Source organism: Danio aesculapii, chromosome 14, assembly GCF_903798145.1.
Source record: "Danio aesculapii chromosome 14, fDanAes4.1, whole genome shotgun sequence".
NCBI lineage: Eukaryota > Metazoa > Chordata > Actinopteri > Cypriniformes > Danionidae > Danio > Danio aesculapii.
In genome coordinates this window covers 32608681-32627558 of record NC_079448.1, presented here as the reverse complement: position 1 = coordinate 32627558, position 18878 = coordinate 32608681, and the positions used below count along the sequence as shown (strand labels likewise).

At 35.3% G+C, this 18878-nt stretch overlaps 3 protein-coding genes across 3 annotated transcripts; 2 read left to right on the top strand and 1 right to left on the bottom strand.

Moving 5' to 3' along the window:
- Positions 1-62: 62 nt before the first annotated feature.
- On the top strand, positions 63-4431 carry pfdn6 (prefoldin subunit 6). The gene is made up of 4 exons (XM_056472328.1): positions 63-252; positions 1916-1986; positions 3915-4039; positions 4139-4431. Exons 1-4 carry the CDS (start codon positions 189-191, stop codon positions 4257-4259), a joined length of 381 nt encoding a protein of 126 aa, XP_056328303.1. The 5' UTR covers positions 63-188; the 3' UTR covers positions 4260-4431.
- A 7752-nt stretch (positions 4432-12183) lies between these two features.
- Positions 12184-13325, bottom strand: her5 (hairy-related 5). The gene is made up of 3 exons (XM_056472984.1): positions 13287-13325; positions 12996-13091; positions 12184-12814 (listed from the first exon to the last, which is right to left on the bottom strand). Exons 1-3 carry the CDS (start codon positions 13308-13310, stop codon positions 12317-12319), a joined length of 618 nt encoding a protein of 205 aa, XP_056328959.1. The 5' UTR covers positions 13311-13325; the 3' UTR covers positions 12184-12316.
- A 1887-nt stretch (positions 13326-15212) lies between these two features.
- Positions 15213-17449, top strand: her11 (hairy-related 11). Its single transcript, XM_056471719.1, has 4 exons — positions 15213-15242; positions 16448-16543; positions 16673-16757; positions 16869-17449. The coding sequence occupies exons 1-4, from the start codon at positions 15216-15218 to the stop codon at positions 17447-17449; spliced, it is 789 nt and encodes a 262-aa protein (XP_056327694.1). The 5' UTR covers positions 15213-15215.
- The last annotated feature ends 1429 nt before the right edge of the window (positions 17450-18878 follow it).

The window sequence follows — 18878 nt, the reverse complement described above, 5'->3', positions numbered from 1 at the left end:
TGGCGAAGTGACTCTTTTTATCAGCTCTTGAAACCCCCATATGACGCAACGATATGACGTCATATCCCGTGCGCCTCACACTGTGTGCATGAATCGTGTGCTGCTGACTGTCTGCATTTGTCATAAAATATCGTGTTTTGTTATTGGTTAGCAATATTAAGAAGTCAGACATTGGAATAGCAGTTGTGATGGCTGAAGCGATTCAGAAGAAATTGCAAGCTGAGTTGGAGAAATATCAACAACTCCAGAAAGGTACAACACGAAAAGCTCTGAGTTAGCAATCCTTCCAGCACTCTCTACATGTGCATCTTTATGTTCATTAAAAAGATATATTTTTAACGTATTTTGTAGTAATGAGTTGTATGCATGTTTAATATCTATATATTACAATGCTCTGATACAGTACAAATCTCACAGTTATGTTCTAGCTGGACTTGATTTAGCTACCCAAAGCTATTTTAAACGAAATCCACATTTATTCAATCAGCAAATTCTCATTATTGAACGTTGTAAAAAGGCTTTTACTCTTTTATTTTTGTATTTAATCCTTTTTAATGATTCATTGTGTAATTAATGTTCTTGGTATTTATAGTAACACCATTATGAATGTTCATATAGCCAATTTAATACCAGTGTACACTTGCACATTTCCTTGAACATATCTTTGAATAATTTAAAGTTTTAACTAAATTGGAATAAATTTAATTACTTTTAAATAAATTGTTTTATATAATGAAATAAAAACAACATAAATAATACCCTTAAATCTTTCAGTAATGATAATTCATTCATTCTTTTTCCTCTCGGCTTGAGGCCTTTATTAATCTGGGGTCGCCACAGCAAATGAACCGCCGACTTATCCAGCATATGTTTTACACAGCGGATGCCCTTCCAGCTGCAACCCATCACTGGGAAACACCCATACACACTCATTTACATACATATACTATGGCCAATTTAGTTTATTCAATTCACCTAAAGTATACCATATGTCTTTGGACTGTGGTGGAAACCGGAGCACCCAGAGGAAACCCACGCCAACACTGGGAGAACATGCAAACTCCACACCGAAATTCTTACTGACCCAGCCAAGACTTGAACCGGCAACTTTCTCGAAGCAACAGCGCTGCCCACTGCGCCATCGTACTGCCCAGTAATGATTATAATGTAGCTTATTATAATATTATAGATTATCATGACAATTATATTAATACACCAAATTTAATCTACAAATAACTAATAGGGAAATTTAGATTTTTAATTAAAAATAGATATTATTGATATAAAAAAATATGTCATTTTGATTTTATTATTCACGATTGCTCAAATATTTTAAAACTAGAATATTTCATGGAAAGCAAAATGAAAATATTACTACATATTACAAAACTGACCAGTGTATTGTAAACTGTGTAATTGTGTAAACTTTCACTATAATGTGTATGAATTGTATTTAAAATAATAGACATATTTATTCATGTTTTTCAGAAAACATTGTCCCAAAAGTGTAAGATATAGTGTAAAAATAAAACACATTCTAATGTAACACGGTTTAGCTTTTAACATAAAGATATCTTTATATTGTATTAAAATATTAAAAGGACATCTGTTAGCAATAAATGGTTCTTGACGCATGTAGTTATATCTCATAAAAACCTATAGTAAAGTGATGTGTATTTTGAAACTCTAATAATGATAAATAAAATAAAAAATAAATAAAAGTTTTGTTCCCTTACTAAAAACACAGCAATTTCTTATATAAATGTTATTTTTATATTGTAATAATATAGCATTTTTTAAATGTTATTATTGTCTAATGTTATTGTTTATATAAAATGTGTTGGCTGGCATAATTTCCTAGCTCTGATTTCTGTATAGTATCTCTTAGAGACTAACTTGGCATTTTATTTCACAGATGTCAGTAAAAGTATGTCAGCAAGACAGAAACTGGAGGCACAGTTGACTGAAAATAACATTGTAAAGGAGGTAAGTATAGGACTGTTCTATATCTTTTATGTTTACATTTCAGTTATAATATGGTTTGATTGTAAAAAAAAAAAATGCTGGGTTCCACAAAATTGCCTTATGTTGTCCTAACACAAACTGATTAAGTTAACTTGATTGTTTTTACATATTGAAGTGGATTGAACATAAAACAATTAAGTTGTCCCAAAAAACACACAATAATTGTCTTGATTTAACTAATTTTAAGTGGTTTGAACATGTAGCAAAAATCCTTTTTTGAGTGTATGATTAAATCTATACAGGGCTGCACGATATTAGAAGAATCTGATATTGCGATATTTTTCTGTGATAAATATTCTGATATGTATACAGTTTCACAAGATGGTTTGAATAGCACTATTTTCTATTTGTTTTCTAGGGAGTCTAACAGTATTCAGGTACAGAAAATGAATAATGACAATGCTAAAAATATATTTTTTTTCTTGCTTTGTCTCGATTCTTGTCCAAATATATAAAACATCTTGTAGATCAAGTAAAAATATTCTTGTTTTCACGTTGAGAAGAAATAAGTCAAAATTAAGAGTTTTTCCCTTAAAACATGCTAAATTATCTGCCAATGGGGTAATTAACAATCCTATTTTCATTTTAATATGTAGATATTTGAGCTAGAAACAAGACAAAAATTCTAAGTAAGAAAAACTTTAATTAATTTTAGTTATACCTTATCACATGATCATACTATATCTACACATACATACTACATCATCATACTATTTTGTGGCCAAACTATCTTGAAATGCTCAGTCAAAGGCCTTAAAACACATGCACTGATTTAACTTAGCAGTGACACAAATCAGATGTGTTCTGTGGCTCCTGGTCAACTGTAATTCAGACTCAACATTGCAGGTCTTGCGGTGGGACTATTGCAGATGCGCGCATTGTGATATCGATGCTGAAATGATATACACTATCTGACAAAAGTCTTGTCGCTTATCCAAGTTTTAGGAACAAAATATAATAACTTGACTTCTAGTTGATCATTTGGTATCAGAAGTGGCAAAGGCCTCTAGATTACGCTTAATTTACCAAAATAAAATATGATCATGCTTTGATTTTTAATTATTTAATTAGGACAAGAAGGTCTGACTTTGCTTAGACAAAAGTCTTGTCACTTAACAGAAATAATGTACAGTTTAGAATATAAAGTCATGGTGGAGTGGAAAAAGAATTAATATTGTGTATGACTCCCATGAGCTTGGAGGACTGCATCCATACATCTCTACAATGACTCGCATAACTTATAAATAAAGTCATCTTGAATGGCAAAGAAAGCATTCTTACAGAACTCCCAGAGTTCATCAAGATTCTTTGGATTCAGCTTTAATGCCTCCTCCTTCATCTTACCCCAGACATGCTCAATAATATTCATGTCTGGTGACTGGGCTGGCCAATCCTGGAGCACCTTGACCATCTTTGCTTTCAGGAAGTTTGTTGTGGGGGCTGAAGTATGAGAAGGAACACGTCCTGCTGAAGAATTAAAATTTTTCACTCTCCTGTGGTTTGTAATGTGATGGGCAGCACAAATGTCTTTATACCTCAGGCTGTTGATGTTGCCATCCACTCTGCAGATCTCTCATACGCCCCACACTGAATGTAACATCGAATCTTGATTCTTCCTTCACCAAACTTGACTGATTTCTGTGAGACTCTTGGGTCCATGCGGGTTCCAATAGATCTCTAGTATTTGTGATGATGGAGATGCAGTTCAACAGATGATTCATCTGAAAAATCTACCTTGTGACACTTTTCCAAATGATCAACTAGAAGTCAAGTTATTATTAGTTGCTCTTACAACTGGGATCAACGACAAGACTCTTGTCAGGCAGTGTATTGCGCAGCCCTACTATACACATTCATCATGTTATATCCCATCTGCCATCCCTATTCAGGAGCTTGCCTTGCTGGATAGCCAAAACACAGTTTACAAACTGATTGGACCAGTTCTGGTCAAGCAAGATCTAGATGAAGCCAAAGCCACAGTGGGAAAGAGATTGGAATACATCAATGGTGAAATGTAAGTATGATTGATGCCAGCTCATATCACATGTTTCATTGATGGTGATGCTGCATTTGATTCTAATGTAACTGAGTATTTTTCTGCTCTTCATCTCAGTCAGCGCTATGAGACTTTACTGAAGGAGATGGAGAGGAAGTCTGAGCAGCATCGGGAGGTTTTGTCCAGCCTCCAGCAGGAGTACCAGCGGGCTCAGGGTCAGGCTGTTGCCAAGGCCTAGGTCGACCATAATTCTGTTTGGGACACTGGTCTTTTCCAGCGAAACTCAGAGACTGATTGCACCTGCTAATAACACATGCTTCTTCACATGTCTATTAACTGTTCTGTAGGCCTTTTGTTTGTTTGTTTGTTTGTTTGATGCTATTTGGCTATCAATAAATCTTGATTATTTATGTTTGGTGTCCTGCTCTGTTCATTTAGACATACTGATAGTGAGTCAAACCATGCTAATCCACAAGTTGGGGTATTTTGTGATGAAGGTCTAAGCTGAATATTTGAAAAAAATCATTAGCTTAGCTTTTGAATAAGTGTTAAGTTATCACGAATAGGGTATATATGCACACAGATCAGGGTTTGGTCGATAGACGATGTCATCGTCCTTCGCAGATGGCTGATAGACATTAACCCAACAAACATACAACGTTGCCTCAACGTAATGACCTTCCTACAACTTTGTACAAACCTTGTAAAAAGGATGAGGATCTACGTTGTTGCTGACAGGTTGTCACAACAGTGTCACAATGTTGCCATTTAAATGGCCATTGCTTTGTGCTTAGCCTGCATGGGCGACCACAGTTAACTCGTCATCAATGAATCAGTTTAAATTTCGACAGACCATTCAGCATCTCATTCAACAAGGACCGAGGAGACGTGAGTATTGCTTTTATTTCTTCTTGCTTAATAGGATATCAGTGGTCATTTGTGTAGCCCTGCTGTGCTCTGATTTGTCCTTGATCACTGCCTATTTTGACTGGTGTCTGCTGTGGATCCATCTCTGAAGCTGGATTCCTTGTTGGATTTGTTTCCTTCTCTGACTGCTTTCTCCGTACCAACAACTACACCTGGTGTTCGGCTGCGCTTCACGGGCTGCTGTATTCTCCAGTCCAGAGCCTCGATGCCCAGTGTTAATTATTTAATGTAATCTAAACATTATTTTAAACTGTTTGCTTATAATTAGATCTGTATTTATTAAATATTGTGAAATATAAAATAAAGTTTGATTATGTACATTTGTGTGGCATTTTACACTAAAGTTTACATATGCAGTTATTAAATTAAAAAGGAAAAAGGAATAAACAATATTTAAAATTATTACTGCTTATCCTGTATTGTAGGCAGTATTGATAAACTGGCGGAAAAACATTAATACATGTAGTAAGAATGTCGTCTTACGGTTGATGAATGTCACATGACAACGTTGCTACAGTCTTGTCATGTCTTACATTTTGTCTACGTTGTAACAATGTAGTGAGCATGTATGTGGCAACGTTGTCTTTGAAAAAAACTGCAATGTACAGACATCGCTACAACGTAGATGTGTTTGTTGGGAAGATGCTGAGCCGGCATCGCGATCCTCCTCCATGCCCCCCGTCGCAAACCCATTCTCGAAAAATACACACTTAGGCCCCGTTTACAGCAATACGTCTTCGTTTTAAGATGGCATTTTAGGACGAAAACAATTCACGTCCACGCTGGTGTTTTATCTAGCATTTCTGAACAGCCCGTCTGAGCTCCAGGCAGTCAGCGGGTGCTATGAGCACAAAACCCCAGAGAGCAGTGCACGTCGGACAGTTATCAAGGATATACCACTGTATCACGTCTCACTATAGTTTTTAAATGTGATATTTAAATAATCTTGTCTCTATCTACTGACTCTTCAGTCTTTCAAATCTATCAGGTAACGTGTCACAGCATCAGTACACTGCTTTAATCTTTCGCTTTCACACTTGCACTTGTTAGAATATTTTTATAATTTTAGAAAAGTGGGATTTATAAAATGTTGTAAACTTGACCTTTTTTTGCCATGACATAGCCATAGAAGCTGAAATGGCAATAAATCAAAATTTTCTCTCTCATCTGCCATTCCTCTTCAGGAGCTTGCCTTGCTGGATAGCCGAAACACAGTTTACAAACTAATTGGAGCAGTTCTGGTCAAGCAAAATCTAGATTAAACAAACCAAAGCCACAGTGGGAAAGAGATTGGAATACATCAGTGGTGAAGTCTATCAGGTAAGGTGTCACAGCGTCAGTACACTGCTTCAAATCTTTCATGCTTGTACTTGGTAATTTTAGCGAAAACCTCAAATACTGTTGGTTGGATCCTGTTGGTTGTGCACCTTTTTTACCAACCAAGTTTGTCGACGCCATTATAACAACTCAGATCACTCTGCCTATTCATGCAAGAGTCCCACCGAAAAAGTGATTAACAGGTGGTAATTTGTGTGTAACTTATCTTTATTTATTTATGATTTGGTTATGGGTAAATCAAAGATCATGTGGGACAGGTAGTTGAAACGGTAGACTACAATTAATTAATTAATTAATTATTCATGAATAATTAATTTACCGCTGCCTATGAAGGCAATGCCATGGTCTATCATGATGTTTCACATTAGACATTGTACTGTGCCAAATTGGTCGACATCGCCCAACCCTAAAACAAACTTTAAATTTTTCGTCAGCCAGCCCAAGTGCTTCCAGTAAACTGTTTCATTACAAAATCGCCACTTTTAACATGCATTTTAGACCTGATAGATATACAATAACTGTCTCAGTCAGTCCGTACAAGAAACACTGCAATAAATTCCATTTTCTCTGCCATGTCTTTAAAATATATAAATTAATTTTACCTCAGTATTTTCAATAGAGTTTCTGCACTAGCGTTTACATGGTCTTTCATTGCATTTTAAGCTTGAACAACTAAATGAAAGCTTAAGTCAAGTTCTGTACGGAATTGCAAATAATAACATTTACTTTTCACTCAAAAGTTTATTGTTGGCTGAAAAGTTCTACCTGTGCATATAGTCCATTACTGACATGAAAACAAGACACCACAAACTAAAATGTGAGTTGCAAACTTTGTATTCACACAGTATTATTGGAAATGTGACTTTTCTTTTTATTGTTATTTTTGTGTATGCGATTATATGGAATACACTGACGTAAATTACATACTTAAAAACAAATTAATGGTAACACTTCAGTTTAATTACCAATTCTCACAATGACCTAGTGGCTTACCTCCCAATTATTAAGATAATTATTTTAAGAGTATTAGTACTAAGAAAAGTAAATTTTCTGCACAATCTTATTCTACATCCAAATCCAAAACAATATCTAAACATAACTACCTTAATAACTATTAATTAGCTGTGAATTTTGAGTTTGAGGCAAATTTCATAGTTAAGTGTTTGTTATTAGCAAGAATTTACCTTGATGTAAAATGTGACTAAATTAACAGGTAATTCTTTAAAGATGTTTTCAGCGTGATCTGTACATTCTGATTTTTTTTAAGAGCAGTATTTGGACATTATATGCAATATAATTAGGCACAACATAGTAAACAGGACTTGCTGTGCATTTTAATAGAATATAAAGTAATCCAGAAATTCTTATGAAAATAATACTTGCAGCAGTAACAGCTTTTGTATGCCCTTTATTTTTGACATTGTAAGAAACCATTAATGGTACATAATTGTAAAGAGTTGTAGTAGTCATAAACTTTTTGAGACTGATTGAGCCCAAGTACACAACTATGGCCACTGTGTTTTAAAGTTTGAGAGATACAGCACGCTGTTGTTGGATAACTAATTATGCATGTGCCTCTTAAAACTACAATGTCTGACACAGTGATGATGATTGATCTTGGTATGATTCTGATAAGAGGCTAAAACTTGAGTGGGCAGGAATGTGATTACAAATAAGAATGCGGCAAAAGGGGTTGTTTTCTGTTTTGAATTTTCAGCTTGGATGAAAACATGAATAAGTGCATTTTTTTCATTTAGAAAATGAATGATTCTCTATGCCTTAAACATCCCCAAAAGCACAGGTAATATTTCAGACTGGCTGTGCATTCAAGGCCTTTGGGAGTTGCGCAGCGAGGCGACTCCTTTTCTAATTAAAGGGGCAGGCGAGTGCTGCACGGCCAGATGTTGCTCAGGGTAATGTCATTGAAGCGCCTGGTCAACAGGCTGTGTATCCGCCCCTGCGCAACAGGCCGTCGGACGCGTAATGGAGAAGCGCTGAAGCACAGACGTTTGCATTGTGGATGCTTACCTCCAATTAATATCCCGCGGAGGGGGACCGGACCCCCTTCATTTCCCACCCGCCGAGGATTAACGCGCATGAATAATAGGCATTAAAAGGACGGCGCTACTTGCAAGGGAGCTGTATACGCTTTAAAAGCAGGTCGCCAACCTACCCGCTTTAAGCCCAAATCGTAAACTGTGGCGAAAAGCTTCTAAAGGGATTAGCTATTTATCGAAGCAATAATATGCAAAGCTAATTAAACAGACAGACTTTGAGGTATTGTTCTCTTTTATTTATTTTTAAAATACCTTTCAGTGTGGAAAAGTATAGTTCAGATGAAAGATTTATAAACCAAACAATGTATTTTTGTGAAACCAAACCTAAAACCTCCTCATGTAAATGTAAAATCAGAAATGTAACATGCTATTAAAAAAACAAAAACTTTGTGACTGATTTTATTAAACCGTCGTGTGAAGTGTGGCTGACCTTTAGGACATGCTCGGGCCCATGCGCGTGCCTTCTTCGCAGCGCGTTTGTTTTTATAACCAGGTCAGGACACGCGTCGCTTCAATTTTACAGTTTTTAACAAATGGTCAGAAAGACCACATGTTGTACTAGCAAATTTCGGGTGGTGGCATTGCTATAAAGGTGGTTCCCATGAGTGAGGTGACAGTCGGAGAGAAAGTCGGCACCTTGCGACACTCGTGCGTAATTTGGCAACAGCTGACGACACGCAAAAATCAACCATAGTCCTATGCAACTTGTTTGTTAGAAAAAAGATTGAAAAGATTGACAGAAGTACTTTAAAAGACACACAGAATCCTTTACTTAACTATATATTATAAACATAAAAAATGAGCAATTATTCATTTTAAATTGAGATATACTGTAAAAATATCAACTAAAATGTAATAACATCTACAGAATTCCTTTAACAATTACATGATTGTTAACGAAAAGTAAAAAAAAAGTTCTTAGACCTTTGTGTAAAAAAGACGCATTAAATTATCTACTATTTTATAATAAAATACAGAGCAGCACAATTTTATGGATTTATTAATACAGATTTTAGAATTTAAATTTAAAGGTTGCAACACGTTTTCCGCAATATTGTAGGTATTTTTCGTTTTATAATAAACTAAATATAAAGAATATTTCATCTAAGAACGTTTCTTTACTGCAAAGAATCGTTTATGAAATTAAGATGTCCCAAAAGAACTAATCAGATGTAAGTAGCCTAAGTAGCCCTACGTCTAAAGTGCTAAATGATTTAGACGAGGGGTGCCCAAACTTTTTTGTATGAAGGGCTGAAAACCAAATATCATTGAGAGCCGTGGGCCGAAGTTAAACATACCAAACTAAATTACATTAAATTTGCCATTGGTAATTTCCTGATTTATTTAATATTTCAAAATAAATAGAGAAAATTACTTTAAATCTAATACAGAATAACGTATTTAAATGATAACTTCTTGCATTAGAATATAGGCAATCACATTTATGACACAGTGGAGTTCAATGCTGAATACACTAGTCAAGCAGAATCGGCCTTTCGCTTGATTTGCTCACCAAAGTGTCTGCATTGTCGGGTGACAGTATGTACATTTAAACAAAATCTTGATTAATTTACACCATTTCATTGAAACATTTAATTTTAGTTAACTTTTAACTATAAAACAAACAAACCATCTCCATCATTCCCCCTCTCTTCTAAGATAAGATGGTGGGCCAAATCAAAGGTTTCCATAAGCCAACTTTGGCCCGCAGGCTCTAGTATGGGCATCTCTGATTTAGGCTATATAGCATTAATTTTAAGAAGAACTTTATTTAAATAACAATTATTTCCAATATTAGTCTATTAAAACTGATTTAGGTTACTATCCCAGATGAGCTGAATCAGCACAAATGAAAAGAACTACACATTTACTTCACATCTGCATTTTATAATTGTACTTTTAATAAACTTGGCTGCGTTCGTTTCTCTTTGTTGATCAAAACACACAGAAGCACACATCCGGTCTGGATAATCTATTTACACCTTTTGTACAGAATGGCATTTGGGAGACTTATCTGTCTAATAACCGGTTCGAGCATCAGCCGGTGCATGGCATCTTTCAAAGGCCTAATCTCATTTCAGCTCAAACTCGTTTATCTAAGAGCTTTTCCAGAGCGACAAAGCGAAACAAAGCTGCACATGAAGGTTGATTTAGGGGGAGAGTGTAGCGTTAAGTAGAACTAAGCCATTCTATATGTAGTGCTAAATCTACTTTCCGGGTCATTTTGTTTTATGACAAACTTTAGCCTGTAAATATGTGAAATTGTAGGCTTCTATTTGATGATGAATATAGGCCTTTAACTCAGTATCACACGGGCTTTACTCTCACCCATGACCTATAACTAAAATTCATTAAAAATAATCTAAATGCACGATTGAAAGCGCTTAAGTAAATTTCCTGAAGCATTCATGAGGCGTGCATGGATTTAATTCTATTCAATTAATCTTTATTTCTATAGCAACGCAGCTTATAATTAACTTTTAGTAAAGTGAAACTGTGTCAGTCTAGTTTTAATGTCTTTGATATTAAATTTTGACTGACCAAACACTGATTTTTATTCGATGATTTTAACCAATATATCACTTTTTGTAAACATATAAAAAAGAATATTATGTTATATTAGTCTATCTATTATCATTCTTGACGCAGGTTGGCACTGAATAAGTCTTTTGGGAATTAAAAAAAATCTTTTCTCTGTGGCACGTGTATATTCAATTTAGGAACCTTTATATTTAAGATTTTTAAGGGTCAGTTTAAAATTCACTTAGTAGGTTCACTTGGTTCACTTTGTTTTATTAGGGGTAACCACAAAGGAATGAACCTTTAATTATTCTGGCATATGTTTTATGCGTTGGACGCTATTTTAAAATTAAAATAAGTTATTGTCATACGATATTTTAAAAACATATAGCCTACGTTTCGTTTGTTTCTGTGCGTTATAGTGTTGGATCGTCTGCATTGTTTTGTTGCCATTAAAAGGCCTAAATCTTAATCCTATTCATTATGTAAAAATTATGCAACATATTGTACAATTCCAACATTTTCTGATAATTTAAATCATTCGGCATTTGCTGTCTTCTAAGCCCGCTTAGAAAAAAAGCGGTTCTAGCAATCTGCAACTCAATACTCTATATCTTTCATAGATTATGTGCAACATCATTGAGATGAGCAAATGATTGCCCAATGAAAATCTGCGAATGCCAGGCCTGTTATCAACTGTTATCACGTTGGAAAGCCAAACATTCACACCGTGACTTAAGAACAATGCTGATCGATGGTGAACATCACTCAGGAAATGAATTAATGGACATGCAAATATTACAAGCATGAACTGGACAAATTTAAAAGAATATATCCTCAGAGAGGTTTAATTCCTTGAACAATGTATAAAAAATACACCATGGACAAAATTTCACATTTTGCTGACAAGAAAAAACAGCAACGCTTGTTGTTATTGTGTTTCAACAATAGACAGAATCTCTGACCGTCTGAAAGTAATGAACATTTTCAATGTTTCACAGAAGAACACATATATGGCGATTACCATAAAAGAGAGAAAAATAACGATTGAACTCATGCTCTAAATAAGTTCTTGGCACTTGAGTTAAAAAAAAGAACAAAACCTCTTTAAGTACATGATTTCTCCATCAAAAATGGATTTCATAAGTTTTCAAAGAAAATTCCAGTGGTATAAAAATATGCAAAAGCATGTAGAGGCATCAGCTAGTACATCTAAACATCTTGTTTTTGGCTAAATAAGACATGCCAAAGCACTTTACAGGAGATTTGCCAATGCCTCTTTATAACAAAATAAATCTTTGGCATCTACTGTACAAAATCCACATATTTACACATGCTGAACATTTACAAATTTCTCGGCCTGTTGCCCCAACAGTGTTGTTCCCACACTTAGTAGACCTAGCTGATCTTTTCAGTCTTTGGAGAGCCACACAGGGACTTAGGCCATGATCTTCTACCAAGGCCTCCAGACGGGGTCACAGAGCATTACAGGTTGCTTAGGACTTGAAGTCATGGCGGGGGCAGTTCTTTGTGCAAGCTTTGAACAACCAGATGGTGTGCAAGAATTACTCAGCTGGACATGAGCGAGATGCTGCTGTGATGGATCCTCATAGAGATGCACCTGAGTTTCTATGTGAGATGATGTGGACAGCAGCTGAACTTGGCTTGAGTGCGATTTGTGAATGTTTCCACATGCTTTGTCCAGTTCCTGGCCAAACTCGTGGCTCTTGCCAGCAATAAAATTGCTTACTCGTAGGAGACATGTCCTCATTCCATCATGGTAGCTCTGGCGTTTACATGGTGATCCCACATCCTCATCACTCTCCTCTGTGCGTGCCCTTTTTACCCTGGTGATTTGAAAAGGGTCAGTTCCTGATGCTTGTTCAGCTCTCAGAAAATGCACAACACTTTCCAGGATTTCAGCCTTTTCCACTTTAGGGTTCTTGAGTTTCTATTAAAGAGAAGAGGACATGTGGGACATGTGGAACAGCAGATGACATAACAGACCTGAATACTTTATATTTATGGATGTCCATTGACCCTTTTAAAATAAAACGTAGATATCTAATCAAAGAAAGAAATGCTGTAAGTCATAAAAATAAAGAATAAAATAAATAAAATAAACAACTTACCTCATTGTTTGTGTTCTCAAGTAAAAGCATTCTCAAGGTTTCTAGGCTTTGATTAATGCGATCTCTCCTCCTTTTCTCCATGAGAGGTTTGGGTACCTGCAACATTCAAAATAGTGCACTTTAAATATCATAATTCCCATAGCATTCTTAAAATAAATACATTTATAAATATATGTTATTTTGACCTGTTTGCCAACAAATAAAAGCCCAATTGTTGTAAATTGGAGTTCTCCTGCATTTAAAGGCCTGTAAAATCATAGCAAAAGAAATAATAAAAACATATTTTTTTACCCTTCTCATGTCTTTTTGCTCCATTAGTGCTTCGGCAGCTGGTTCGCTCATTTTGTGTATTCCCTCCTCCAGTCTGAGATTTTGAGCATCATTTTAGAGTTCAGGTCACTTATGCTACAATCAGAACACGCCTACTTCCCTCGTAATGAGCGTATGGACCTATCACGTGCGTCCTTGGCACACTGTACCGTATGAAAGAGACAATGGCAGTAGATAAGGTCGATTGTGAAGTTACAGCCAATAATGACCAATTTAGCCCCCCACTGAGATGTTTAAACGATGCCTATTCAGCCAAGGATTTTTCAAAGGAGGTTTGAGCCATTCATATGCGATATTTTAAAAAGAACCACTAAATGGTGATTATTACCTGTTGCCATTGTAAATTGCTATGATCATACAAAGTGCACAGCCTAACAATTTGTGAAAACCGTTTGTACACCTTTGCGCGGTTTTATAGCTTATGCCTTAAACAACAACATAACTTCTACTGTTTTCATTTAGAAGAGCCTATTTCATGGATAGGCCTTGCATTTGGAAAGTCAAGTTTATAATTTAATTTAAATGACTGCGGTTTATTTAGGCTACAAACTGTTTGCTTTTTAATTCACACTTTATACACAGAAACATTATATAACAAGGAAATGTGTCTTTTTGGTTTGGTTGAGTCACTGAAGTGTTGATTCAATTGAAAGTGCTGGTCTTTTGATGTGTGTGGGGTCTTCCCTGTGGTCTTGAATAATTATCCTCACGAAAGAGTAAGGCCTAAATCTAATTTCATTCGGAAGTGACTTAAAAGGTAGCGTTGGTGGACGTGCCAACAACCAAGTAAATATATCTTTCTTGCTTCTTATCAAGCTACCATGATCTTACAGGCATTAAATCTACCAGCACATTTCAAACCACACCCAAATGTTTTACGCAGTTCTGATGATCCACTTGACAGTCCTGTGTACTAAAAACGTGGGACATAATGGTCGACCTAATTGCTCACACATCTATCAAAACACACCCTTACAGCACACTTAGCGGTTTTGCTCTAAAAGCCTGGATATCACACCTATCCACAGCCCCCATGCAGGATGCGCGTGTACTGCTCATTAATGGCCACGAGCTGTTGCGTTGTGGCGCGCGACTCCAAAAATGCACCTAAAATGGCGAATGAGGACAAAATTACATGTGTGTATATGTAAATAATAAACGAATAAATAAAATAACACAAACAAACAAACTTTCAAAGACCTGCTGAGACATATAGTGGAGAAATTTCATGATTAAGAAAAACGCACACTGAAAAAAAAAAACACAATTTAAGCATCGATTACACATCTTCTGTTTAAATCAATGTAATCTGTCATAGCATATATTTCAGAGCTTAGTTTTCTTTAATTTGATTACTAGGCTAGTTAAATATGCTTTATACACCTATGGCAAGTTGTAACTTTGGCATTCAACAATCAACTGAATACTAATATAAATGTTGTTATTATAAATTATCTCCAAAATACCAGAAGCCATTTGCTTATATGTATTTTAGGAGTTCAACCCAAGGTCTGTGCTTCAGCTGCTCAAAACATTTGTTGATATTTGCATACATCATACAAATAAACAACAAACGCCTTTTTCATTTTTTCAACAGATCCAAATGAGCATTAAATATGCTTTAATTAGTCTGGATTGTTCGTTTTAAATAATGTCACAACCTATTATGATAACTTATAGCAATGAAGTTTTGCTTTTCTTTATTTGTTATAACACCTCTAGTTACTCATTGTTTACCTTAGGAAGATGGGTGGAAAGTTCACGAGGCCTACATCACTACCACCTCTTGGCCAATCAGATGCCACCAGGCAGGCTAAAAGTTCCCGTTTGGTACGATTTCAGCAGTTTTCCCACATGCTCGAAAGAAGAGCACACCGATCGACTTTTAACATGACGAAGACAGAAGGAATCAAAAGAGTAAGTTCTTAATTTGATATTTTTTTTCTTTTCCAAAATATTATTCTCCATATTCTCAATATTTTATTCAACCTAAGCACTTGATATAACGCATGATGATGGTAGAGTTCATATTGTCTAGAGTGCTTTTAACAAAAACTTTACATCAGTGTTAAAGTGCACATCATTAATATTGGAACATATATTAGCATTTCCACATGGTATATTGTACTCAGGGGCTTTTTAACCAATAAGCAAGGTAAGCAGCCACTTAGGGCTCCAGAAAATCTGAGGGCCCTCAAATAAATACCTAGAAGTACAAATGATAACTATAAATTATATATAACATTGTTTTCTATTAAATATTGTATGGTGAGGGTCCTCTACCTTTAATCATGGACCAGTCCAGCAGTCAAATCCGTAAAGATTTAATTTTAAAAACAAAATTGTTCATTTATTATTTTAGTTGTGAATTCGTCTTAAGAAAACAAATTGTTTCAAACATTTTACAAGGGGCTTTACATGCTACTATTATTTTGCATTAAGATAAAATGTGGAAAAGGAGATCGAATTATATAAGAAATAATAATAGTTAATAACAAAAATTGAAGTATAAAAAATGCATTTTAGAATTTTTGGGCCCCATGGCTGAATTCCTTAGGGCCCCAAAACAACTAAAACCGCCCCCGATTGTACTGCAGTTTACTCATTCTTTTCATTCACTAATTAGCTTTTCACTGTAATGACAATAACATTTAAATTGTTACTTATATGAATTACTAATATAACTTGTATATCAGAAAAAAAGTACATTGTGTATTATACAGTACAGTCTACATCAAGCATGTATCTAAAGGTTTTTCATTTATATTTTAACTAATTTTATTGTATTCTTAAAATCGTGTTTATTATTAGACTGGTGTCACAGACTCCTCTTCTGTCTTTAGATGTGATACTAAGGTTTCTCAGTCCAACTGTTGCAGATCCTTCTTTTTAAGTATTTTAATGTGCAATTGCTTTATTTAAATAAAATCATGTCAGAGACAAAGCTATTTAGTTACTTATATGTACACTACCAGTGGAATTACTGCGATGGGGCACCACATGCAATCTTGCCTAGGGCGCCAAATTGGTTAGTAGTTGGTTAGTTTGGCTTGTAGTAGTCTATTGGAAATTGGAAAAGAAAAACCACATACACTAACGTCTTTCTAAACATTTGTTTTCAGAGGCTAAAGCCTGTCATAGAGAAAAAAAGGAGAGATCGAATTAACCACAATTTAGACACGTTAAGAGATCTGCTCTTCAAGAACACTGCAGACACTGTGAGTAGCCTACCTGTCCGTAAAATCCATTTGATGCACTGCTTCCAAATTATTTCTGCACCATTTGCTTGACAAACCCCTAAAGAGTGTCCTGACTTTCCTCTCTGCCCTCTCATCCCATGCTTTCAGCGTTTACAAAATCCGAAACTAGAAAAAGCAGAGATTTTAGACCTTGCAGTTCAGTACATCAAAAGGACTATTAGAAAGACAGCATGTAAGTTTTTGCTTCAACTGTAAACATATCTGAATTGAATTTTACATACTATGTATTGTTGCATATGTAATATTAATTTGAATAATTTTTCTTTCTTGTCTCTTTTTCAAGTGAATTCCAATCAAATGGATTCTAAGTCAACTCAGAATCAGTTTGTTATATCTTCTGCGGGCCCTCTCTACACTAGTGACTTCTGCAGGAGGATTAAAACATTTGAACAAAACGATGTTCTCCTGAATCTGGGAGTCAGTCAAAGTGGTTCTTCCAAAGCAGGAACTGAACTAGTGTCCCAGAAAGGCTTCCTGTTATCCCCACCAGGCCAGAACTACCACCAGGAACTGCTCTTACACCGTGAATCATCTTTGTATGGCTCACGTTTGTTGCGTCAATCAACTTCTCCCTCCATCTCATCATCATCACAATACAGTTCTCCACCATCATCTCCCACTTTTACCAGCACATCCTGCTCTCCCTCATCTTCTCCCCCTTGTTCTTCAACATCTTGTACTGCTTTTCCTGACAGACTGTCTCCTCTAATAACCCCACTTTTACTTCAGAGGCCTGTTTTTGTTCCTCAAGCCATTCTGCCCCACATAACCAGAGATTTGACTCCTCCACATTCGCCTGTCCTGGCTCTTAGACAGGATCCCTTCCCTCTTCCTAACCAGCATGCCTGGAGACCATGGAGCTGAACTCTGACAGCTCTAAGGTTCCCCATTTTAGGCACTACTCCAATGGACAAATAATGGCCTTCTCTCAGAAGAATCTTATGGACATATGCTGTGGCATGTGCACAGTGTTTTCTCTTATTCTATGACTTGTACTTTCAATTGATTATTTATTGTTTTATCCAATGATTGTCTTCACTAGTGTGTGTGTGTGTGATTGCAGCAGTGGAATAAATCAGTTGAATTAATTCTTGTTGTATTATCATTATTCATTAAAAAAACCTAGCTTGTGAGTGTATAACTTTAGAGGTGCACAATTTGCATAAACATATTTATGGTAGCCAGTGTTGAATAGAGTTACTTTTAAAAGTAATATATTACAATCTTAAGTCACTTAAGAAATGTAACGTGAAAGTATGTTGTTATTTTTGCATTTAAAAAAAAGGCTAAGATAGGCTTAAGATTATTATATAGTTTTAAAAGTAACTTTACCCAACACTGATAGTAACTAAGGTACTAAATGCTATTAAAATAAAGGTGACTTGACCATTCACACTAAAGGTCGGCAACCTGACACCATCAGAGTTTTTAGACCATATGCTGAGGATGTGCTCCTGCTGCTGAACCATTTGGATCTCCTGTGTCATACTTTACCAACAACAGAGGAAGTATAATATTGTTTTTAGAACGTAATACAATAAATGCAAACAATGAATTCTAAAGCATTTGAATTCTAAACAGTTGTTTCGAATGTATGCCATTGCACAACTTAAGATTATATCAAGAAACTTAGAACTAAATTAAATGCATAAAAATGGAAGCAAAAAACATGAATGTTTTTAGGTATAGGGGGGAGTGGGGGACAGTAGTAACACATTTCCTTCAGTTTCTAAGAGACATTTTTTGTGAAAACCCGAATTTTAATACAATAAACCCACGTTTATTGCACAGCCACCCACATTGCTATAATTTGTGTACCTATGATAATATATGCAGAATTTAAACTTGAACAGACAAAGTCAAACTTTGCAACTGTCCCCGAGCAGTTGTAACATTCATTAAAATGTAATAATTAAACCATTCTAAAACATCAGGTTGGATTTTATTTTATTTATTTTTTGGTAAACAGACTAAATGTAAATTGGCTAAATTGTTAACCAATTATCAGGCCAAAAAAAACTTATCAAAATCTTTTTTTTTTTTAACTGAAAATCTAGACCAAACCTTTACTAAACTACTTCTTTGAACTTAATAAATAATAAATAAATAAACTAATTAATTAATCAAAGAATTTTTTTTCCAATTAAATGACATTGAAACTGATAAAATTCAAGTTGTACATTGTCAATATGGCAAGCTTTTAAATGAATTTTGTAATTGGGGACAGTTGCAACATGCTGTCAATCCTGATTAAACTGCCTATGCTTAGAAGATACAATAGCTTTGACGCTTG